We start from the raw sequence: 25,672 nt of genomic DNA, 5'->3' as shown, positions 1-25,672 counted from the left end.
GTGTTTGGTGATAAGCACAGCTTAAATGTTCAGAGGCGAATCACAGAGGTGAGCTGGCTGGCCGTTTTACTGAGAACCAGCAAGGTGCCAAGTGCTACATTGTCTAGGTGACCAGAGCAATTAACTGACCCATCTCCTGTAATACTGGATGTTACTGATGCCTGTTTATCTGAACACCAGTGACCAGGTTACAAAAGCAGGGTTAAATGTTTCAGCACACCCAGTTTTCTTGAGTGGTAAACTAGTAGGGGCGTACATTTGAAGCTGCCACATAAATTACCACCTAATATTAAAAATGGGTTGTTTTTCATTACCGATTTTTCATCCCCGATTACACACCTGTGCCACATGACAAGTTGCTTTTACAAAATTTTATATGCATTACTGTGTTTTTCATTTAGCTTGCTGTGGTTCTTTCCTGTTGCCGTATTTCAATAGAATTTGCTTTTTTCCATTTGCTTTATACAAGATTAGTGGTCAGCTATGTGGTATTTGTCAGTAAAACTACAGCGTGCAAAAGTCAGTGTTATGTAGAGCAGGTTTTACTTCACATCTTGCAAGTTTGCACTTAGAGCTATGTCCCAGTGTTACACAGCATGACGCTGTCTCCAAGAAAAGGAATTCTGCGCTCTTCCCACTGAGGATGCTTTTCCTGCTCTGTGCTGGCACATCTTGGTGGCCATCCATTGATCCAGACTAAGGAAAACTTGTTTGGGCCACATGAAACGTGTTAATTTTTTTACCAGTTAAACTGTATTTTTAAAGCACTTTAATCATGTAAACAAAACAGTAGGTTTTTTTAAGCAGGGGCAGGTGAAGAAAGCCAAGAGGCTTAAGATCCTGTTGATAGCACTGTTTCATATTAAATCAGCTCATGAGCAGGGCTCAGGCTGTGCATCACTTCCAGGCTGCTTCTGCAACAGCCACCTGACTCACGTGTCCAGGCGTTCCTTCACACACAGACACACACACACCGCTGGCAGCTGGGGCCTTAGGGCTCCAGGAGCTCCTGGCAGAAGGGACGGGTCCTCGCTGCCCAGAGAGCAGCGTCACGTTGGGCAGCCTCTACTGACAGAGGGCCAGGCACCGCGGCACGCAGCTACATTTCATGCCTGGTCAGCCCCTCACAGGGGTGGAATTAGGGTCTCTCTGCAGTTGGCATTGGTCCCTGTCCTAAGGGCTGTGACGCTGAACAGCGCATTACAGCTTTCTCTCATTCCTGAATTTACCTCCCTCTCTGGTTTGATATAAAGCAGGGTGCTGTTTTTTAAACAGGTGTCAGTGATGAATGTGATAACTGAACCACTGTGTCCGACGTGTACCAACTCACCTGTTTGTCCCCATTTCTCTTACCCAGTACAGCCTCTCTGGAGCAGAAACCTCGACTCCCCTCCCTCCTAAGAGTGAATCTGCTACTTCCAAAATAAGGAGTCCTTTTCAAACTACATAAAGATGGAGCTTATAGTTACTGTTTTAAGTTCTTTTCCTCCTCTTTCAGCACAGGTGCTAGTTTTCTGACAAATTTACATGAGTAGCACATGCTTATCTTGATAGTTCTGCGGTTGGCATTGATTTAGGTGATCACTAATTTCTGCCCATAAAAGCAGGAAAATCACTGGTATGTTTGCTGGATTATAGGGCGAATAATAACAAGAACTGAACTGTTGATATAGAAATTGCAGACTTCACACAGGGCAAACCACATTAACTAAAAGTTCTAAAATGTAAAGTAAACTTTATTATCCTTGAACCACAAAATAGATTTCTTTGGTTGTACAAATTTCACTAGTTACAGTCTTGATGCACTAATTTTCCCTCAGAGTCTCTCAGGAAAGAATGGGAGAGAACCCAGAGCCTGGCACCAGGTACCGCAAAGGGAAAGAAAAAAAGAATCACAAGTTAGTCACCAAAACCAATCCAGGATTGTTTCCAAAATTGCTGTTGTTAGAAAGTAAATGCTAAAATTAGATTTAAAAAGGAAAAGCTCAAATTGCTGATGATGGAAGCAGCCATAGCTGCAGTTTGAGATTATCAGAGTTCCCCCTTCAAAGCTCTGTAAAATTAAAACATACTAAGTCAGTTAAAATGATCCACTGGATTTTGGCATGAAGGGAGATTTTCAACTAAAAGAAACTGTGTCCACTTCTTTCATTCAGCAAATATACAAGCAGAAGTGCCTGTCGCTCCGAAACCACTTCGAATCACTGAAAGGCATAAGGTCCAACTCTGGTCTTACTGCTGGAGGGGTTCAGCAGAGAGCACCAATGTATCGGGGTAGACAGATTGGATTACTGCCAATCTCAGATGCCTTTCTCCCTATTAGAAGCAGTAAAAAAAAAAAAAAAAAAAAGAAAAAGAGAAGGGATGTTTTACTTCAGTACTGGGCAGCAGAGACTGATTTCAGAGCTATAAGCAGCCTCTGCCTCCTCCACATCTACAGAGCTTACTTGATGCAGAATCTGTTCACAGCCTTTGCTCCACTCATGGAAACCAGGAATCACACCCCTGCTCCTTTTTAATTTTCATTTTTTTCCTCTTGCATGGGCAAGCACATATTTTCCCTGTTCTACACGGAAAGGGGCCTGAAGCCAACAAGTTGTTAAAGACTGGAATTGTGTAGTTATTGCAAGGCACAGCCAGACCCATCCTACTTCACTGTGCTTCCTGCCTGGCAGCTGCTCCTTGAGGGCCCCACACAGCACCCCCGTAATGTCACATTTTATTTCACAGCTGGCGAGCAACATCGTGGACTCGCCCGCTAGTGTCCTCCTACCGGTAAGACCCCATTACTCCTAATCTGACCCCAGCAACTCCACCTCCTACCCCTCCCCGTTTCCTGAATCCTAACCCACTAGCTTATTTGCTGTTTACACCTCCTACCTCTGCCACCGCATCCTAATTCCCGACTATTCTGCTCGCTACTGCTGTCACACATGCACACCGCTATTCTCTTGCTACAGCTGTTGGGCTCCTTTCCCATTTCTGCCCCAGTTCACCAGTTCAGCCATGGTGCTGACAGAAGACAGGTACCTGGCCTCCTCTGACACTCAGGACAGCCCGCTCGTAGAGCAGTTCACACTGCGCGCACGAGATGCGCACACGTACGTGTACATCTAGGCTGCACCTGTCTCCCCGAACAGCACAAAATACCGGCGGGCGCAGTTTCCTACACGGACAGATTGCTGCACTCGCAGAGGCAAGCAGCGCAGAGCTGGCACAGGCTTCTGCCTGTTCAGTTGTGTTTGCTTGAGCACAGAGGTGTCCGTGTCAGAGGGAGGCACTTCACTGAAATTCCTTTTTTTTTTTCCTCTTTCTTTTTCTTTTTTTTTTTTTTTTTTTTGCCTCCAAACTACCCATTTCCACATTCTCCCAAAAGAAAGTGAGGTGACACAGTGTGGGAGGTGGAAGGAGATGCTTTTTGGCAAAAGACTGGAAATTAAGTAGGAGCAAAGGCAGGCTGGACCTCCCTTCTAATTCATACCAGAGTAGAAGCTCCCGTATTAACCACTAAAAAATCCAAGTTGAGGAAATAACAGCTGGAGCCCAACACACTCTCACACTCATATGTTCTCCCTGTCCTACCCTTCCCCACACACAATATTTACAGGCTAACAAGCTGCAGCTGCCCACTGTCCTACCCACGCCTCCTCCCCATTTGCCATCAGTAATTCTAGTGGTGTCCCATTTTGTTTAGGACATGCCCCAGTGCGTTGCTGGGTGAGAAAAGAGGGCGGTTCACAGCCTTAAAGGAAGTTAGTTGACCACAATGCTCCCCGGGGTGCTCAGTTCCCACCCGCAGCCCAGGAGGCAGCAGTGTGGGCAGTCCAGTGCTGTCCCTGGAGCACAGGAAGCTCAAACGCCCTGTGCCGGGCTATTCCATCGCCCAGGTGCATTGGATCTTCTACGTGGGGACAGCAGCCTCCAAACTGCGGCGGCTGTGTCGGAGTTTGCGTTTGCTGCTGTACAGGGCCATTTCTTCAAGTGCTGATGAAGTCGGTGTTGATGAATCACGTGTTACTAACATTTCCTCTTCCTCTGGCTGCCCATCGTGCTCCTGGGGAGCTGTGGAGAAGGAAAGGTAAGGTTTTAAGAGAAAGTGCTACTTAAGTATATAGCTGATACAGTTAATGTAGACACGAGGGTACACCCAGGTGCTGAATTTGAGACAGCACTGAAGTCTTAGTGCTTTACAGTATCCCGTGGCCAGAACTTTTAGGAGATCTGTAGCTCAGGTACTGACTACACTGTGGATTCTGGGAAGGGAGTCACATGCATGAGAAGACACCTGCCCCTAACCCGCACGTTCACTGAAAATTACTGGAAGTGGCAAGCCTTAGGAAAAAAATGAAGTATACTGGAAGGACTGAGGTGTGTGCTAGTGCTCCCAGTGTTTCACTAGTTTCAGTAGAACAGCATGCACTGAGAGCAGCGTCGCTGCCAGTACGTTATGGCATAGCTAATGAGAGAGGTGAGCGTTTTGGCCTTGCTTCATGTTGAAGTTACACAACTAAGTCCCTTCTGTAAATTTAGACTGTCTTGGTCCTGCACCAAAGGAACTCACCAGGGTAGACTCTCAGTTAACTTGGTCTCAGGCCTTTTAGGATGTGTCCTGCATCTTAAGTACACTGCTGTTATGGTGGCTCCTTACCCTCCCAAAAGGAGCTGGTGGAGCTTATCTGATGTGCTTGGATGTACACCTGCAGTATCTGCCCCTTGTGATAATTTGGCTTGAGCAACTATTGCGAGATACTTGTGTAAAAAGGCAGAAGTTCCACAAAACCACAGCTTTTTGCCTTCAAGTGCAAACTGCCTCCTGGGAAGCCTCTTTGAAGTCTTTGAACGTAGCAGAGAACCTCAAATACAGAAATCTATGACGATACATCAAATCAGAGGTGCACAGCCTGCTGAGTGGTACCCAATGGCCCACCCTCTGCTCTGGAGCAGGCTCCAGGATGCAGTATCGCCCTTGTTACAGCACTCAAGTACGAGCAGTGGTTTAATTCAGAATCCTTCCTGAACTATTAACTATAGCATTCACCTGCTGTTTGAAAAGGCCTCAGAACCAAAGGAGGTGACCAATCTGACACCTTGAAAGGACACTGGGATTGGTAAGCAGAGGACTGACTTCCAAACAGGGCAAACAGGTATAAAAGAAAGGCATGGCACATGCAGATAAATTCCAGACGGGGTAGTGGGGTGAGGGAGGAAATCAATGTGGCTTAGAGGGAGGTTGTTCCTTGTAGACCCTCTTAGACTAGAATTTGCCAAAGGAGCCATCAAACATGCAAGCTGAGTGATCTCAACACAGCATACTGAACTTTAAAAACAAACAAACAAACAAAACTGGAAAAACACCTTTTGACTGTTCCTCAGCCAAAGCTCTTAATGAAAACAAGCTGCCATGGGATAAGAAGGCACGTCATTTAGTGGGTAAGTAATTAAAACACAGAAAAAGCACAGGAACCTGCTATCACAACACAGAGCAGCATTCTGTATCAAGGTCAGTATTTGGTAACTAACGAGGAGTAGAAGTGATGAAGACTGTACTGAGAGAAACTGCTGCTGATACCACGCTGTACCAGGGTAGTGAAATGAAACAACTACAAATAAGGGCATTAGGACTTTACAGCTGACTGAGCAATGATGTGGAAGGTGAAATTTACTGCAGATGTGAATAGATTCAAGAAAGAAATAAAAACTCAAGAAAGCTGGTTAATAGTCAAGGATCACCTCTTCCAAGCTCAGGAGCAATGCAACCCAACAAAAAAGAAGTCGGGCAAAAACACCAGGAGGCCTGTATGGATGAATAAGGAGCTCCTGGACAAACTCAAACACAAAAAGGAAGCCTACAGAGGGTGGAAGCAAGGACGGGTAGCCTGGGAGGAACACAGAGAGACAAAGGAAGACCTGGGAGAATGAAGAACTGCCCACTGTAGGAGAAGAGCAGGTTCGAGACCATCTAAAGAACCTGAAGGTGCACAAGTACACGCGACCTGATGAGATGCATCTGTGGGCCCTGAGGGAATTAGCAGATGAAGCTGCTAAGCCATTATCCATCATCCCCACTCCCTGCCTTTTCCATCTGCAACTTGGGTGCTGTGGCTAGAGCACTTGCCTGAAGACTGAGGCAAAAAAGTCACTGAGTACCTCAGCCTTCCCCATGTCCCAGGTAACCAGGTCTCTCGTTTCCTTCCGGAGAGGGCCCACATTCTCCTTGGTCTTCCTTTTATCCCCAGTGTACCTAAAGAAGCTTTTCTTATTGCCTTTGACATCCCTGTCCAGATTTAATTCTATCAGGGCTTTAGCTTTCCTTACCTGGTCCCTGGCTGCTCAGTCTCTGTATTCCTACCATGCTAACTGTCCTTGCTTCCACCCTTCGTAGGCTTCCTTTTTGTTGATATTGGGGTAGCTGAAGTCCCCCAGGAGGACCAGGCTTGCAAATGTGAGGCTGCTCCTGTCTGTCTGTAGAGGTCCTCAACTGCTCGGCCTTCATGGTTGAGTGGTCTGTAGTGGACCCTGACTATAATGTCACCTTCAATGCCCTCCCGTTAATCCTGACCCATAAGCTCTTGGTCAGCTCCTCATCCATCCCCAGGCAGAGTTCCATGCACTCCAGCTGGTCACGGGCATATAACTGAGAATATGCGTCTTCGCAAGCTCATTTTCTCTGCTTATAGTCTTTCCCCAAGAACTCATTTCCAGCCAGACAGGGTACTGGTACATTCTGAACCAGTACAAGCTTCCCTTACATCTTCCTGTCCTATGAGAGAAATCAGAAGGTACTTGAAGAGAGCACAGGCATTGTGACTCGTATGAATCTAGAGATTCTAGTTTTGTGAAGTTTGGGCATTTTGCTGGGGAAGAATCCATAAAATGGAAGCGTGGAGAACAAAAGGGTTGATGCAAGTCTTTGGGGTAGAGCTGTGGCTAAAAAGGCTAGAGGGGGATAAATTAACAATGCAAGAAGGTGGAGAGAGCATCTTTCATTCCTGTATGTATATGAGCTGCTGAGCTGAGTCCCAGACAAAAGTACCAATGCAGTAGTGCCTAGTGCAGTGTAGGATGAGGAGATACACTTCCTGCGTAAGTTGCTGTAGCCATTAGACATCCGGCGAGGACAAAGACCATACAGACAGTAGTTTCGTACATACCGTAAGGAGGTGTCCGGTAATAAGTGCCATACAAAGTTATCAAGGGAACGGTTCTGAAACCTAACGGTTACCAGATTCAAAAGCCAAAGTCTGACTCTAAGTGATCTGGAAAAGTTCCATCAAAAAGCAAACATAGAGCATGGGTCCACCGTAAAAATGCTACTATATAGTTCAATAATTTCACAGCCTCTTAAAAACCTTGGAATAAATGTTTTTAAACAGGTTTAAAAGACAATGACTGTGAAGTCATGCCTGACACTGGAAAGAACTATTGCTTAGAGCCCATCTGCAATGGGCAGAAGAGGAAATGGTGTGCTTTGAAAGACACCCAGAAGAGAGATGTGCTAATGCTTTCCTGCAGTCAGCAGTAAGACATCCTTGGAGTTTCTGTTATATTGCTTTTCGAGCATGGAGTTTAGGAATTGCTTAGGAGCTTACCATAGGACCAAAACCTGTAATTCCATGGTCAGGGATAATTCTGATTAAAGTCTCAGTGTGAGCGGAGCTGTACAGATAAAAGGTGTCACTAAAGATCGCTGTTAGCTCTCTCTAAAGCTGTATGAAATACATCCAGGAGCGCAAGGCCCGACCAGATATGTCAGACTGGTGCCTGAAATGCTGAATGTTGCAGATGAAGCTGGCGGGGCGGGAGGAGAATGCACACACGTAGCGGTATTCTGAACTAGCTCAACATATACTCCTGTGATCTCTGGTAACTGCTTTCCTTTTCCTTTTACAGTAAAGAAAAATGCCAGGAAAAAAATCACTCCAATTCTCAAGTATTTTCCCAAGGAAATACTTTATTCCAGCTATTTTCCCCACATGTTCTGAGAAGGGTATCTGAAAAGAGACAAAAGCTGGCCTAGCAGGGAGCTGGAACTGATGCAGAAAAGATGATTTTAAAATTTCCTCATACAGATGTTGTAACTTGCCAAAATCTATGTAAAAATAAAAATTTCTAAAAAAACCCCAAAACTGGAGAGCTTTGTCCCATACCAAAAGAGCTTAGGTGCATCTTCATTTGCTATCTTACAAACTGATTTTGGAAAGCCTGCATTTTTTGGTGCCTCACACACATCACAGACTGGTGACAAAGGTTACTTAAGGCCTAAGGACTGGGTTACAAAACTCTCGATAGAGCACCACACTGTTCTTTATGGCTTTTAGTCTGTTTGAGGGCCCCCCAGACCAATGACAGGCAATGGTGAGGCCTGAAGCCCCTAAGCAATTGCTGATTATTTCCCGACCCTTCAGTGACCTCCTAGAGAGGTACACTGACTGAATGGACTACTCAGCTGAGCAACCCAGGGTTCAGAGGTTCACTCAGAGGGATGAAGAACAGATGTTGTTCTCAGGAAAGTTTTTCTGAGTATCTCTGCAGCAGAACCTCCTTCTGGAAGTGGCCTATGCACCCATCAGCTGTCTGGGGTGCAGCCTTTACTCAGAGATTTGCCAAGATAAAATTGAGATAAACTATTCCTTATGTAAAATAAAGGGGGAAAAATAGGTAGAAGAAAAACAGGTAGAAGAAATCCAGGGTCAACTGTCGAAGGAAACAGAAGTACTACCAAGGAGCAGTCAGGCCCTGCTGAGCTCCATACTACCACCACAGCCACCCAGAGGGAAGTGGGAGACAGTGTGAGCCTGACTGTTACAGTTTGGGCCAGAAATACATACCACAGCCAGGACACTCGAAAGAGACACAGCAGTCAAAGCCTGAATTACTGTTTCACTAGGTGACCAAGCACACAGATCCACAGGCATAGACTTGGGAGAGTCACCTGGGAACTCAAGCACCCAAATGCTCTCAAGCCTTAAAGGAGGAGGAATTTATCTGCAGCTGCCTGCTGCAGGCAGCAAGATTCTTTGCTCTAGCAAACGGGGCACAAGGCAGACCCCAAGCAATGGAAGTTACCCACTTACAGCAGGTGACAGAGGCCAAAGCTTCCCACCCATGTTCTGCTACCACTCTACTCCAGAACACAGAACTAGAAGAAAAGGCATGCTTGTTACACACCATTCTCAGCAAATTAGTCACCACTAAAGCACAATGCAAATATCCTACCCAAAACAGAACCTGGTGAGTTTGGAGGTTTCATTCTAGAATGGACAAAATAGGACATTGCTTCAGGCAGCAAGAAGTTGAAGTCCTCAGGGTTGATTCCACAGGCAGACAAAGGGAAACCCTCTAGAACTGTGGTGGGAAGCAAGAAGCACAAAGACAACTCCTTTTGCCATGAGCTCACCTGAGTTATTTCTGTCCTCTGTGTATCTGAGGTCGTCAGCTGCATCAGGTGACTGGAAGAAAACAAAAGACATGAGCATCACCTCTGTAACACTAGCGTCAGGTCGTTCCCCACCTCCAGCCTCCCAGCACACTGCAGGGAAGCTTCTGCCCTCAAAGGTGCTGGTACTGCAGCGGCTGGGGTCTGACCTCGGTGAGCGCACACAACTACATCAATCCTTTGTGCTGAAGTCAAGCGGCCCATTGCCCGAGGTGTGTGTCTGCCCATCAGAGCTCTCCTCCTTTTCCTTTGTGTGTGTAGGCAGGAGAGGACAGAAAGTGACACGGAAGGCAGAAAGCGTAAGGACTACAGAAGATGAGTAGGAACACAAGAGGAGAGCACAGATATGAGTTACAGTTCCTTGAGTCCTGGGTCCTAATTCTGCCGCTGTGCTGTTCCCAGGCCTAGCTCCTTATTAGGAGCTAGTATCTATCCACTTTCTTCTCTATATTCAGGTATGTCCAGAGAACTGATGTGGGACAGGGAGCAGTTACATCCCAAGAGATGACAGAGACAGCTGTGGAAAAATGGCTAAGTGGCAATCATGAAGCTCCACCAGTTCCTGCTAATTTCAAAGCCTTCACAAAATGAAGATGATTCCAACGACCAGAGCTGCCTGTAGCTCATCAGACCACAGTGACAACATCATGAGAAAACAACTTGGCTCATGGTCACGAACTTGAGGTGGCTTGAAAATTGGCACTGCTCTGGGGACAGGCATAAATGTCCCCAGATCGACTTACTTTGCTAAAATGGAGAATTGAATATAGCAGTATTTAATTGAATATAGCAGTATTTAATTGAATATAGCAGTATATAGTGCTTCAAGAATAGAAAGGTCAAAGTATTCTACTGAGCTATTTCGTTTCCTTCAAAAATGACTGCATTTGTTACTGCTACTATTCTTTCTAGGTTTGTAAATATTACTTACACTGAGCTCACCACTTCTCTGAGCTAAACAAATCTAAGGATAGGGTTTTGGAAGAGCTCAGTACTCAGCAAGTTTAATAATGCCAGATATCTGAAAGTTCTGACCACTGCTGATCAAAATTTGTCTTTTAGGGGTCTTCCTGGTCAGCTCAAGAGGACAAGTGAGAAGGGGCTCAATTTTCCTTTAGCTGGAGGACAAAGGATGGGAGCTCTCCACACTTACATGGGAAGCATTAGGGAGGTTTCACAGCTGCCAGTGCAAGAAGCCCTCATTCCATTTAAATTTCCCTCTTGTGCAAGTCTGGAGGAGGCAGGGAAGAGGGAGAGATTATCTCAGTCCATTTAGTGCTTTATAAATAAAGCAAATGCGTGGTAGAAGTCATGCTCTTCACGAACAGCACAGAGCAGAGCAGTGGGGGCTGTGATGGCTTCAGCATGCATCGCTGAGGAACACAGCCCAGGTGAACAGCACCGCACTGATCTAGAGTGGGTGACACAATTGTGCAGCTATGGCCAGGAGAAATAGTCTCTTAATTACTGCACTGCTGAGAGAGGTGCAGAGAAACTGCCTTATGACTGGAGGTGTAGCCTCCTGTGGAGGCACCTTCTCAGCTGCATGAAGACCCAGTGCTCAGCAGAGGCTTGGGGAAACTCAGGTGGTCCAGAGCTGGCACTGGGGCTTGAGCGGCCAGCCCTCTACCTCACCTGGCAGGGACCCTGGACAGGTGCACGCCCCAAAAGGGAAGGGATTCGTAGAGAAAAAGATGAGTGACTACCAAGGGCTGAGCAATACCACCAGTGAAAGGAGGCAGCCAGGAATATACACCAACTAATGTGTAACTGCCTGAGAATCCTCAAAGTGCAGCTCTGCTGAAGTCAGTCTGGCTTTGGGGATGACACCTTGGGCCAGGATCTTTGTGTCACGACAGCAAGTTAAAGCCCAACATTTCAGTATGTGCCAGCTCTCCACACACAACACAAATATAAGGGCAGGTATCTGCTTCATTATCCTTATATAAAAACAAAAAAAAACCCCACCCTGAAAAAAAAAATTACCGACAGACAGTACCTGCTCAAATCAGCTGTCACAAATGCGATCAGTCAATGACTAACCCAGACCAGAGAAAGGCAGTTCACAGTCCCGGGCAACTGGTTCTATGTGGCCCTGCTTAAGCAGCGGAGTTGGACAAGATGACCTCCAGAGGTCCCTTCCAACCTCAACCCTTTGGTGATTCTATGACAAAGCAGCTTAAATGAAACGAGGTTCTTTTAGGAAGGAGAACCACCTCACCATGGCGCTCACCATGAAAACCTGATGTTCTCTTACCAAGCGATTACTTCACAGTTCATCTGCAGCAGATTTACAACATACAAGAATTGTCACCACCGCTGCTTCTTGCTGGACACATTCCAGTTTGAAGCTAACATCTGCTCCAGTTTGCAATTTGTTAGCAATAATTTCTATATTTTTTTCTTCCCATTTAGTTCTCATCTTTCACTTAAAAATATTTCTGGATCAATTAAGGTGAAGATGTAGCTGCTTCATATTTGCAAAGCTTTTGTCATTAATTTTAAAATCATCTGCACCAACTTTTTCACATTCCCACTTGACTGAAGTCTCCAACAAACCCTCAGTTATAGAGCATGGCTGGTTGTCACTGCCTCCCACACAGACGAGGCCTCTGGAGAGGACTTCCTCACATCATTCAATCTCTGCTCTGAAGGTCATCGCTTCAGGCGCAGGCACTTCCATCCAAACAAGCCCTAACCAATCTAACAGATGGTTCAGCATGCAGTTTATACCTGGATTTCGTAAACAGGTTTGGAGGAAGGAATAGCAGCAAATTCCCGGTAGTCAAACTTCTTTTCAGACATGGACTAGAAGGGACAGCAAAAGAGAAGAAACAGAGAAGAGACAGTAAGGGGAGAGAAATGAATGGAAGTCCAGCAGCAAGCTGCGCAGCCTACGCAGAGATGAACGCAGCAGCAGAGCGTCATTCTCAGTTAGTGCCAGGAGTGCCTGGATGCAGCCTCTGAAGATGAGGCATCTCTGGGACACAGTCTTTTTGGCTGTTCTGATGCCAGGACAGGGGTTCCAAGTTGCAGAGAAAACATTATGGGCTCCAGTAAAATGAACATGCCCATCAAGTTAGGTGGGAAACCTTTTCTGTGGGAAAATTCATGGCAAGAGTCCTGATGGCTGTAGCAGTCAGGATTTCAATCCAGCGTTGGCTGCACTGCATGACCTTGGGCAAAACCAGGTCCCCCCTCTGTGCAGCTGCTCCCACTCTTCCGTTTGTCTGTCCTACTAATTTTGACAGGTCTCTGCAACAACGTCCTGTTGCATATTTATAGTGCTTAGAAAAAGGAAAATGCTGATTGCAGCTGAAGTTCTCAGTTTTATGGTGTTGAGGAAACAGGAGGCCAAAGTCTCTGCAGTGAAAGGCTTTCTGAACACAGAGATTAAGGACCAAGAAATGGATGACATAATAAAACAGGGAAACAGAAACCAGATGTTACATTGCAGTTGCAAAGAAGGAGGGATGCCTCTAGCAATGGGTATGGCAGAGCTCCAGCCACCGTGCCCTCTTCACGATTTGGTATATCACACAGCCAGACCTGGCTTCAGTATTTTAGTGACCCCGTGGCCCCGATGCACAGTCCGCGCCCAAGCTGAGTAACCCAGAAGTCCCAGGATTACAGGCGAGATAACAAAAGCAAGCGGAAGTATGTCATACCAGCCTTCCTGGTGAAGTGATGTTTCTGGGACTGCAGTCTGCAAAAGATGACAGAAGAGCACGATTTAGTGAATGGCTGTATTGTATGCAACACTTCCTCCAATCTGCCCCCTCCATTTAGCAGCATTTCAGTGTGATAAAGACTATGCTCAGGAAAGACACTGCCTTCTCAGAACAAATGTCTCTTTCCTGTTTTTTTTTTGTTTTGTTTTGTTTTGTTTTTTTTTAAAAAGTCACGATGCTGGTTTAATTTCTGCTCCGGTTCCCTGGAACATCACCTCAGAAGTTCCCTCCTGTTTTCTATAAATCAGGCCCATCCCCTGAGAGATGTTATATGCCCCAAAAGACCTTCCAATCTAGGCTGAAGCCAGAGAAGCATTAACTTCTTCCTCAGAGACAGAGCTATACAGTACCTTCCAGTGGTGTTGGTGATGGGGTGGGAACAGGTGAAGGTGACTCTGCCAGCTGCTCCAGTGTGCTGCGTTTTTTCCCCTCCTTGGACTTGGCAATAACCATTTGGGCTTTAAGAGCATCCTGTTCAAGTGATTTCATCCTGCCTCAGAAATGAAGGAGGGAGAAAGAGACATCAGACACTGCCTTCTCAGTAAGAGATAATGCTGCCTTCTGTGCCCAGCAGCCAGACCACAGTCCACACGCTGAGTGCAGAAAGGCGAAATTAAGGTTCCCTGAGGCAGACAGGCTTTCCAAGCAGGACAGGAGAACAGCTGGTTTGCTGTTTTCCTGAAACACACATGCCATCACGTCTTGAACAGAGTCTAGAGCTGAGCATCAACGCACTGGGAAGCTGCAGGCCTTTCCAGAGGTGCCGTATAAACAGGAGAGCAACCCAGGCTGGGAAAGGAGCTGCAGGGGCTCAGATAAGTGGGATCGGTTCTCAGGGCATTACTCTCCTCTGTGCTCTCAGGGTGTTGCATCTTAACCCTCTTCACCCACCAGGAGATTATGAAATAGCTAAGAAAAAGTGGGCTCAGCCCTCAGGAATGTCTGCTCCCTTCTCCCAGTCAGAGACCCAGCATCCCCCCTCGTTCCCACAGAGACAACCGCCAGTAGTCTGTGGGACCTCAGGGAAATGGACACCAGCAATCACTAAAATTGCCTCCCTACCCCTAGCAGGCCACAGCTAGGAGCACTGCGGTGGGATGCAGGGATAGGCAGGGCTGTGGAGCATGCAGCTGGCAGGGAGGGGGCTGTGCACACCTGGATTGGCTTCCTGACCCAGGGACTCTGGAGGCGTGACTCTGCACTGGACTAGACATCTGAGCTGGCCTGGCCCCGGGAGCAGGTGCCCACTGTCGGGACTGGTACAGCTTCCTGGCCAGATCCCGCTCGTACTGTTTAATACTGTCTTCAAGAGCTGAGGATCTGAGGAGGAGGAGGAAGAGGAGGAGGAAGAGGAGGAAGAGGAGATGACGGTGATGAACATTGCAGCGGACAAGCGCAGGGAAAGAAAGAAACAGAAACAGGAACATACCCTGGCAAGGAGAAATACGGGTCTGATATAGAGGAAGCCTCAGTTAAACAGGCTCCTATATCTGATCCTGTCCAACACCAGCTGCTGCAGAGGAAGCAGGGACCTCCAGAGGGCAATCTGGGATGATGTGCCCAGAAGCATTAGCCTTTGGAGCCTCAGCATCTAGAGACTGCCCTCCTCGCAGGCTAGGAGAGGACCAGAAGTACCAGCAGAGCACGGGAGAGGCCCCAGAGGTAGTTACAAAGACGTGTGTACGTGTGAGACAGGCTGGGGAGCACGGGGCGTGAGGAGTGCGCACACATCCGACAGTCTCCTAGCGTACATTGGCACACGTGTATCTCACCGCCTGTTGGCATGCGCTTTGGGTGAAAAGGGGAAGCAAAACGGACACGCACGTTATGAAAGGTCTGTTGCCACAGGCCCTGGAACACATGCAATTGAAGAGGGGAGTGCATCTGTAACAGCACGTGCATGGCAGGAAAACTGCCAAGAGGCGTACAGCCCTTGCTGGGCACCTGCCCCCTCGCTGTGTGCCTGTACCTTCTTCATCAGCTCTTCCCGTGGCACAAGTGCCAGCGGCTGTGTGTGCCCAGAACACTCATGTGCCATGGGTCCCAGGGTGTTTGTCCCAACAGAGCACAGAGGGGTGTGCTGGCGGGGGGGGGGGGGGAAGAGGGGGTGCATCACACGTCCTGGCAGAGCACTGATGACACAGGGAGAAAAAGGAAAGCCCAAGAAGGTGCAAAACTGATGGGGTCACGAGTGACAGCACACAGACCAGAGAACTGGAAAGAAGCAGAAGATAGAAGATTAGAAGAAAGTAATAAAATCAGTGGCATACACTTAAAGAAAATACAGGTTAGTGAGGCTACAGCACCATGCGCAGGGCAAGGCGGTCCTCCCTCCCGCACAGCACCTGGAGTGCTGCCTGGGGGCCTCTGGAAAGAAGACCTGAGCCCTGGCTGCCGTCATGTCACCGTGCCTACTCTAGCAGTTATAGAAGAGGGATCCCAAGAAGGCCAGATCATCCTGGAGATCTGCGGTAGCAGGGAACAGTCCGTTCTGGTCTTACACAAAGGAGTGCATTATGGTGACTGACCAATTCCTGCCAAGGCCAAAATACACAAAGCCTTAGCCCTACCCCAGGAATCAGCCAGGCATCTCTCTAAGAACGGAATAAAAAGCTACACCTTGGCATCAGAACCAAAGTGGAGCTGAGGACCTGGTCTGCAGACCTTAAAACCAGTAACGCTGGATCTAGTAACTGAAAAGCAAGAGAGCTCAAGTGGCTTCCCCTTGTCAGGCATTCTCAGCTCGGAAAGGCTCTCCCTTCACTAGTTCATTTTCCATGAACACAACATGCTTAGAAGAGGAGAGGCCGAAGGTTTGGAATACAGGGATCTCTCTCCTGCCCATCGTGGACAGAACCACTACTCAACACCCGCCAACCCTTCTGCAGTGTAATGTAGAACTTTGACTGTGCCCTCAGCAATTCCAACAAAATCCCAGCTAACCTAAAAGCACAGTCAGAGGTACAGTAAGTCATGTGATCACTTCAAAAAATCCTGCCCACTTCCCCAGCATTTTCCAGATTTCTTTATCTGCTGGCAATAGCAACACGTTCATGGAAGAATATACTGTCCTGAGGCAAGCGGTGTACATTCTGCAACATAAGCAATGGCCTTGTAATGGCTTTGCTTTCAAAGGTTTGTCCAGGCAACATCATGTTTATTCTTTCTACATCCATCTTAAACGAAGCTTTTGTTACAGCGTTCCTTGGATCTGTTAATGCTTAGGAGGAATCAGCTGATGTTACCTCATAAAGCCTCCCCGTTGTATGAGGAAAAATGCATGGGAAGTGGAGGCATGCGGGAGAGCAAATCTGCGTATCTAATTGGGAAGGGATGACAGACCTGTCTCTACCACCTCTCCAAGCACAGTTATGTTGATTTTCAGGAGGAGAAGTCTGACATATAGCTTCTGTTTTGTTGGACCAAATACAACAGTGGAGCTTTTTTTTTTCAGGTGCAAAGACTGAGCAGTAAGTGTGCAAGATGTCTACTCCTGAGGACACTGTGGTGCTTACACAGCATCATGTTGACAAATTTTAATGCATGCAATGCTCATCGCCTTCCTGCGAGACAGAGGAGTGCCGTTACAGTCCTGTCCGTGCGTCTGCAGCACAGAGCGGCTCTGTGACCCGTCCAGTGTCATTAGGAAGTATATGCCAGAGCAGGAATTTGGATCTGGTCATCTCAGTCCCAGCCAGCCTCTTCTGAGCAATGAGAAGCACACCACCTATGCAGCTTCTAGCTCTGTAACACAAGGGCAACGCGCCTGTTTGGCAGGCGTTGTTTACAAATTCTCTTCCACTTGTACTTTTGTAAAAGGGGTATTCCTGGCTGAATGGGAAAATACAGAACTTCCATTTGCAAATGATGTCACCTGAAAAGTTGTGACACAGAAAACATGGGAACAGCATCAACTAGAACAGGTGTGAGATGCCTAATCCAGCAGAGCATGCAGTGAATCCGAGCAGCAGAGAGAATGCCGCAGTATTTGAGCAGCACACCACAGCACAGGGCAGGAACAACCCTGCCAGCACACACTGGTGACATCCTGACTCATCACTGTGCCTGTAGGCAGGCAGCCCCGTTAGCGAGGAGCCGGGGAAGGAGGGATGACGAAGTGTAGACTCATAGAGTAATTCAGGTTGGAAGGGACCTCTGGAGCTCATCTGGTCCAAAAGCTGCTCAAAAAGCAGGGCCAGCTTCAAAGGTCTAACAGACTTGCCACAAGATGACAGAAATCAATTTCTTCCAAATCAGGGTTCCATACCACAACCACGCTTCCCAGTGACCTGCTCAGCCTCCTGACACCACAGGGCAGTGAGGTGAAACTAAGGCAGTGCTTCAGAAAAAGTCTTCCAGCTGAGACAGACCAGGCAAAGGACTTATCCAGGGCAAAGAGCTGGAGCACAGCAAGAAAGCTTTTCTTGAAGGGCAAAAGCCCAGTGCTAGGAACATTAGTCCAGCTCTAAATAAACCGTAGAACAGATCTGTTAGATTATCAAGTAACAATGGGAAGCTTTGTACCCCCAAAGCCCTAGATAATTAGCCAGCTCTCATTGAGGATTCCACTATGTATTTCTTCATCCTCAGAGCCTCCCCAGAAGATGACAGCACCATTATTATCCATGTCTAGGCACAAACACTGTGATACCGTGCCACTCACAGTAATCCCTCCAGCTTCTTATCTAGCAGGCTGGCAGGGATGAGTCACTAGCAGCCCTGTTCCTCTAAAAGCTCTCATTCAAACCCCAAAAGAGGTTGCTTCAGACTGTCCTTTGAATGCCTCCTACAGGAATATTGTGGGAAGAACACTGTAATTAGTTACAGGAGCAGCCTGACTAATTTTTGAAAGGAATTATACGACACAGTAAATGTCAGGACTAGCTTCAAGTCTTAAGTTCTGAGCTAGGAAGTTCTCTTTCTTCCAAAACAATTTTTAATCACTCTTTCATAGCTGATGAAACAGCTTGTGCAATTAAGAATGCCCTCGTCTTGCTAATTTCTTGGCTTCAGCAAGTTTTCCAGTTTTCATTTTGAATATGTCACCTTGCAGCTTCAATAGATAAGAATCTTTTTCATGTGTTACAAAGGAGGTGGGAAGCTGTCTGCTGAGGGAAAAGGAACACATTCACCATCACGTACAGATGTTTAAGTTATGTTTTTTATAAAACTCCACTGTCTTCATGACGGTGCAAGCACTGTTGAAATGTAAGAGATATCTCACCCACATAGCTGTCAGAAGCAGATGAGCTCAGCCAAGCAGCAGATGCTTTGCGCTGTTTGAACAGATAATATATAGCCTCCCCTAACATCTGACTTAGGAAGGCTTGTTTGTTCCTTGTTTTTAACACCACATAATCCAAAAGACATGCAGCAGGTCCCCTTTTCCTGAACTAGCCTAGTGAAGAGAACAGTGAAGGTTCTTCTGTCTCACCGTGCTGCCCTCCACATTGCTCGTTTCTCTGCCTCCAGAGCACGACGTTCTGCTGGAGAAAGCTCCTTCTCTTGACCACTCAGCAGCTCAGGACTCTGCATTCGCAATCGCTCCTGGTGCCGTCGCTCAGCTTTGGCTGTCCGCACAGGTGCCACTGGATCCCCTGCTCCAAGATATAATGGACTCAACCTGGGCAGACAGAGAAACAGTGAGAGGTAGGCTGGCATGGTCCACTACAACTCCTGTCTACCTGTTTTCAAGATAAAAGGTGATGACTGACACCTCCAGTTAACTCTTTTGTACATCCAAGGATATCACCTTGGGAGATGGAAGGACACGTAACAGAGGTGAGTTTCTCTTGAGAAGTTGGTTCCAACCACAGTTTCTCTTTCTCCACAAAATCTTTCCTTTTACACCCCATGTCTGCTAAAAAGGAGGAGCCATCTGCTCCATCACCTGGCAGCTCCTAGGCAAAGGACATTGCTGATCCACTTACCCAGACATAGAGTTGGTTCTCTGTTCAGGCTTGATTCCCTCTTCCAGTGAATTCCTCTGTGAGCTGCTGTTCTCATTGACCTCAGAGGGCCTAGAGCAAAACAAGCACGTCAGCTAACAGTACCACATGCTGGCACACCCAGGAAAGGTTCAGAACAGATCCAAGCCCCAGAAAGCAGCAGCTAGTTCAGTTTGAAGATGCAGCCCTTAATGATTTTGCTCAACAGCTCCTCCTCCGTTGTTCATGCTCCCTAACGTCAGAACTCATTTTCTTCACTTGGAGGTCAACCATCCGCTAACACACACATACACTCTTCAGATGTGACCCATAGTGTTTGCTGACAAGTTCTTGTGCAGTTCTACCCTGGCTCCTCCAGCTGCCATTATGTGATGGGTTGCTTACAGCTTTTTCCTCTGCTGATGTCAGATACCCATGAATGTTAATGGAGAATGAGCCTCCTGGGCCGAAGTGAATGCACATCAGGGCTGGGGACGAACCCCGAGTGATCCCAGAACACTGATTCTCAGTGGAGCCACTCTGTGGCTTGACGCACCAAGGCTTTATGCTCATAACCACATCACTGCACCATTCAGACCACCTGAGCTGCAGTTCCTATCCAAGTTGTGCCCTTGCAGGCACTACTCAATTCGATCTGTAACGACAGGAGGTCACACAAGCCTGTTCTCCACAGGTTAAGAGCATGCACACAGTTACTGTGGCTCCGTTGGCAGTGAGAAAGTTTATCATGGCTCTGAGCCCTTGTTTTTACTGCTCAAGTTTCTTTTGATTAAATTTCAGTTTCTGTTCTATGACAAAAAAATATTTCAAGAAACACAAATTCAGCCTATTCCACTTCTTCTCTTTGGTCAAACATAGATAATAATCAATTGAAAGTCATCTGATGGATCCAGCCTTATGTTCCCTAACCTCCCACATTTCAGTATGAAAACAGCGGGGGAAGCAGGCCCTCACGTCAAACCGAGAAGCTGGTTTGCATTTGGCTGCTGCCCTGCCAGCACACCAGGTGGAAGGTCTCAGTGCATTAAGTATGTGAGAAGCTCCTCCACAGAGACTGGACAGAAACAATGGAGAGAAATTAAATTCAAAATGACAGTTAAGTGTTTCAGTCACTGTAAGGCTGACAGTAAAAGTGTTTGTGAAGAGAATGTCTGCACCAAAGACTCCAAAGAGGGAGTCAGATAAGGGCAGCTTCAGCTTTATTCCATACAACCTTATTTTTATCTGAATTCTTGTGAGAAGCCTTTTCTCATTCTATGCCCAAGAATTAGAAAAACAACGTCAAGGCAATGTGGAGGAGTTCAGGGGAACCAGGAAACAAAAGTGTAAAAAACCTCAAACCTAAGTTCAGCATCAGGGCTTATCTTGAATTACCTCTCTAAAAAATCAGCCGTGCACTTGGGTATGTAGGTGTGAAGAAGCTATTCTTCTGAAAAGAATGAGCTGGAAAAACCTGCCCATTTCTGTGCTGAAGAAATACCGCCCAGGCCTCCTCCCTGAAGATTACTGATACTGGAACACCTCTGACACACATGGGTGGTACTGAGTTGCCAGTCTGGTCTTACCGAGCTGCTGAAGCCTGGATGCTCCTTCCATTTAGCCTCTCAATCTTGTATTCAACTCCTTCAATGATGACACTGGACTGCATGCTCATCTCGGGCACCTGTTTGACCACCTCATCCTCTTCTGCCTCTTCCTCCAACAGAAGGGTACGTTTCTGCTGCAATTTTCGAGCTGCCGCAATAAGAGAGAGTCATCTTGTACCACAAAGCACTTGCTAAACCCCCACAAGGAGCAACCTCTGGCAGGTCCTTACACTCACAATCCCTGCAAGTCTGGGTTGTGTTAAGTCCATACCCTCTCCGTGGATTCCTTTGTTTCTCCTCCACTCTACTAATGCTTCAGATGTAACAAACTCTACATCATTCCCTCAGTCCCTCCGTCCTTATTCACTAAACTTCCGTTCCTGGCCACTCTATAGGACAGATTTCCACCAGTTCATCATGCTGAGTGTACTCATTCTCAAACTGGAAGTTGTGTGCAGACTCTTCTGCCCCTTCCCCAAGGTGGATGGTCCTAGGAATCTCCATACACGTGTTGAGTCCCGTGTTCCCACTCGCCTCCTAGAGGGACCAAAGCCTGGAGTGCTGGTAATGGGCCTCCACACGTGGCTGTGGAACGGGGAACCATTAGGCAGGCAGACATACAGGTTGCAAGAGGATCAGGGCCAAAAGGGCCCAGGGAGCAGACTGCTCTCTGCAGGCGACCAGTCACCAGCGGTGCTCCTCAGGGCTCAATTCTAGGGCCAGTTCTGTTCAGTATTTTTATCAAGGATCTGGATGCAGGAGTTGAATGCACCATTAGCAAGTTTTCTGATGATACCAAACTGGGAGGTGCTCTTGACACTCTTGAGGGACATGAGGCCTTGCAGAGCGATCTAGATAGATTGGAACACTGGGCAGTCATTAACAGCATGCAATTTAACAAAAGCAAATGCCAGACTCGCACCTGGGACAGAGGAACTCTGGACACAAGTATCAATTGTGAGAGGAGCGGCTGGATTGCAGGCCTGCAGAAAGGGATCTGGGGGTGCTGGGGGGCAGCAGGCTCCACGGCAGTCAGCAGTGTGCCCTGGCACCAAGAGGGCAAACCGCATCCTGGGGCGCAAACACTGTATGGCCAGCTGCTCAGGAGAGGGGACTGTCCTCCTGAGTCTGGCATTGGCACAGCCTCACCGTGAGTACTGCGTGCAGTGCTGGGCCCCACCGTTTAAGAAGGATGTGGAGGTCCCTGAATGTGTCCAGAGGAAGGCAACAAAGCTGGTGACAGGGCTGGAAGGCATGTCTGGGGAGGAGCGGCTTATCACTTTGAGACGTTTGATTGGGATGTTTCATCCTGAATAAGCTAAAACTTAATTTATCATCTGGACAATCTTCACCATGGGATCTCTCTTCCCCACAGGGACTTTTTTTTGTTTTGTTTTGTTTGGTTTTTTAAAATTCTAGTACTCTGAGATACCCTGGTTAGGTGTGATGTCTCTCCTCATCTACCCCACTTAGCAAATCTCAAAACAAGCTGAAATGTAAGCCTGAACCTCATCATTACTCTACAGTTTCTCCTTCCATACTTTATATCTTAATCTTTACATCTCCTATGTCTCTCTCTCAGCCAACATGACGTACCCAGATAATTTCTTACAGATTCATGGAACAGTTTGGGTTGGAAGGGCCCTTTAAAGGTCCCGTCCAACCTGGCCCTTAATGTTTCCAGGTATGGGACATCTACCAGCTCCCTGGGCAACCTGGGCCAGTGTTCCACCACCCTCACAGTTAAAATTTTTTTCCTTATATTAAATCTGAATCTGCCTTGCTCAATTTTAAAGCCATTACCCCTCGTACTGTCCCAACAGGCCCTGATAAAGAGTCTCTCCCCATCTTTCCTGTAGCCCCGTACTAGGGAAGGTGGGAAAGAGAAGACTAGCTATTTATAAAATGAAAAAACCCAAACCCCCAAATCTAACAATTTACAAAATTCCGTTATAATCTTTTCAAGCAACAGAGTCACAGCTCCCAAACCCGAGAATCAAGTTCTAGCTGTTTTTTCTTACAGAACAGGACAGGATTTCAGCAGAAGCCCTTTTTTCCACTTAACATCATTCCTCATCACCTTTTAAGCCAGCTCTGAAGCAGGAGGAAATTACACCAAAAACTACAGCAGTAATTTTCCCTCCTGTTGCAAGCCCTGTTCCAACTCAGAGCAGCAAACTGAGCAATAAAAGCTCTGCTCTCAGATACCAGGTAAGGGTGCCTCAGGCAACCCCATGTTCCTGTGTATCAGGCTGGGCAGCTTATAAAAAAATACCATTATTTGTAGTAGCTTTTAAAAATCTTATTGAACTGTTTACCAGCTACAGGAAACCCTGACACCACAGCACTTCCACCAGCCCACACAGTAACAGTGGAGCATCCACAAAGCTCTTTAATGTTCACTTACATCAAGCTATTACCGTATGCGTAACCACCCATGGGCTTTTGGAAGTGCTGGATTTCTGGGGTGTGTGCTCTCTTATGCCTCCCATGGAGAAAGGATTCACGTAACAGGCCAAATTTCCTTGCACAGATTCCAACATACCTTCCTCTTCTTTCATCTTCTTCAAGTCATCCTCTCCTACCAAGGACACACGCTTGGGAGGCTTATCCATCTGCTGTTGCTTCACCTCGATTTCAAAATACTTCTGCCTCTCGCGGAAAGATCTCTGCTCTGGGCTGTGCAGTCCGCTGGGGCTGTGCATGGCCACCTGCAAGAACCACGCCGGCACTGCCCACAGAGCGACCGAGCCAAACCTCCTGCCCCACATCGTGCCTGACGCGTGCCCTGCACCTGCCCACCTCAGCCACATGCTCCACACCCTCTTCCTCCTCCCCAGCCCTCCCCTGTGCGCCCATGCCGTGATTCTGTCCCACATCCATATCCACAGTCCCAAACGCCTGACTCCTCTGTGAGTCCCCATCCTAATTCCAGCTCCAGCCACCAGAACTCACCTCCGGTGCAGTTTTGGGATTCTCTGTGCTGATCTGACCAGGCAGGTCCTGAGAATACAGAGAAACGGGCACGTTCTAAAGGAGCGTTCCACCCTCCAGCCAAGTATTACCGATGCCACGTAAGCAGCAGCAGTGCTGGACATTAGCTGATGGACTGGTCCACAAAACAGTCCCAGAATTGACACGAGACAATGCCACTTCAGGCTTAGCAACCGTGAGTAATAAGGATTTACACTAAACTGAGGGCTAAACAGATGGTGACAACTTTTAAAAGAGGAGAAACTGAACAACATGGGGAAATAGGTGAAGAACAGGAGCAAAGGGCTTAGCTTGAGATGGAGGAGGCTTAGACTTTCTTTAATCAAAGATGCGACTATTGAAAATTTACTTCTAAGAAGTGGAAACACTGCCAAGAAAGAAATAAATTTGTATTTATCAGAATAAATAACAAGAATATTGGATCAGTAGAACTACAGGCGATAGAAAGAGAAACTGATCCACAAAATCCATCTGTGAGCCAGAAATCAGTTATGGTAAAATGAGAACTGCCAAAAAGTTATTAAAAATATGAACGTTTTATAATTATACACATGAAAAGGAACTGCAAGAAGAGACCAAGTAGACTACCTTCAACTTCAACCAAACACACTCCAAAAACTAACAGAAAGTTTTAATTCTGTGTATGTAAGGAGCATGATAACAGAGAAGGGAAGAAGAAAAATTAAAAAAAAAGCTTCTAGCTAAGAAGCAGATGTCTGGAAATAGAAATTATTGCTGCTAACATAGAGAAGAACCTCAGTACAACTGTGTTCTCAGTACATGTGCCTGCAGGGACAAGACAATCGCTGTTCTACAGCTCTGAATGACAACCTGTGAAACTGCAAGTCTGACAAGCAGGGATTTTTAATTGACCTGTTTAAGCAAGTGGCAGTTCATGTCTAAAAAATAGCTAACATATTCTTAAAAATCAAGGAGCAGGCAAAAATAATTTGAGCAGTGGAGCTATCAGTATGTTCAACTTCAGCAGGACAAATATTCACAGATTAATGTAATTCAAACAAAAATAAATAGAAAAGATGAAAATTGAACAGGTGCAATGAAAGTTAATCTAATGGCCTCCTTTGATACTAGAAATAATTTCTGAAACAAAGGAACTGCATAGCTTCGTCTGAGACTTCAAAGATCAGTTTTGTGACCAATCTTGCTTACCATTTTCACTGCCAAATTTGACTCAGAAACCAGGAAGGTGTGAATAAAATTTGTGGATGGCAAAGACCAGAACCCAGATTCACAGAAATGCAGAGGTGTCCAAGACCTCTGCAAATTATTTCATCCATCCCACTCCACTGCATGGGGACAAGCACTGTCAAAATTCAAAATAGTTTGGAATATCATCCTGGAGTGACAGGTTCATTTGAGGATGATGAAAATAATTTAATTTAGCAGTGGAAAATACAACGTGATCTACTTCAGGATGAGTGATTGTTCCGTAAGCCACAACACATCAGCTAGAGACTATGAAGCTGAAGAAGCCATCTGCGTACAAGACAGAGCTGCCTCATGAACCCAGGCCACCCGGTGGGTCACAGATACCCACAGACAAGTTCTGCTTCCTTTTCCTCCTGGACTTCCCCAACAACTTCCCTGAGCTTCTACTGACAGTCATCTAACTCCGAGTAAATCCGCCTATAAAGCTGAAGTGGCCAAAAATCAGCCCTACTAACAGTAGGGACAGACTTGTGACCCATATTAATTTACCAAACCAGGTCAATACGAGACCAGAGGAGCACCAGCACAGGACGTGTAGGCAGCAGGAGGGCAAGGTTAGCTTAGATAAAACACAGACTCGCTGTCAGAAGTCACTGCAGAGTCGCCACGGCTCACGACAGTGCACGATAATGAAAAAGGTGATGTGATCTATTGACATGTAAGGAAAGGCACTGTCAATTATGATTCAGAAAGAAAGAAAGAAAGAAAAAAAGAAACAAATAAAACCACAGTAGAAAGGAACCTGTG

At 46.8% G+C, this 25,672-nt stretch overlaps 1 protein-coding gene across 26 annotated transcripts in view; it reads right to left on the bottom strand.

Moving 5' to 3' along the window:
- Positions 1-1,709: 1,709 nt before the first annotated feature.
- The window catches only part of SCRIB (scribble planar cell polarity protein), a 110,847-nt gene continuing 86,884 nt past the window's right edge, over positions 1,710-25,672 (bottom strand). For 21 of the 26 annotated variants that reach the window (XM_086741439.1, XM_086741424.1, XM_086741436.1 and 18 more), the window contains 11 exons: positions 23,657-23,704; positions 23,247-23,412; positions 20,681-20,849; positions 19,098-19,187; positions 18,602-18,790; positions 14,323-14,487; positions 13,518-13,657; positions 13,105-13,142; positions 12,170-12,244; positions 9,398-9,449; positions 1,710-4,062 (listed from right to left, as the gene is read on the bottom strand). In XM_086741439.1, coding sequence (XP_086597565.1) covers positions 3,902-4,062; positions 9,398-9,449; positions 12,170-12,244; positions 13,105-13,142; positions 13,518-13,657; positions 14,323-14,487; positions 18,602-18,790; positions 19,098-19,187; positions 20,681-20,849; positions 23,247-23,412; positions 23,657-23,704 — 1,293 coding nt within the window. In that variant the 3' untranslated portion in view covers positions 1,710-3,901. Of the gene's footprint in view, positions 4,063-9,216; positions 9,252-9,397; positions 9,450-12,169; positions 12,245-13,104; positions 13,143-13,517; positions 13,658-14,322; positions 14,488-18,601; positions 18,791-19,097; positions 19,188-20,680; positions 20,850-23,246; positions 23,413-23,656; positions 23,705-25,672 lie in introns of all 26 variants that reach the window. The other 5 variants (XM_086741427.1, XM_086741432.1, XM_086741420.1 and 2 more) reach the window with 5 other exon arrangements.

Source organism: Chlamydotis macqueenii, chromosome 2 (genome assembly GCF_036417535.1).
Source record: "Chlamydotis macqueenii isolate bChlMac1 chromosome 2, bChlMac1.mat, whole genome shotgun sequence".
In the NCBI taxonomy this organism is placed as follows: Eukaryota; Metazoa; Chordata; class Aves; order Otidiformes; family Otididae; genus Chlamydotis; species Chlamydotis macqueenii.
This window is presented reverse-complemented; position numbering and strand designations above follow the sequence as displayed.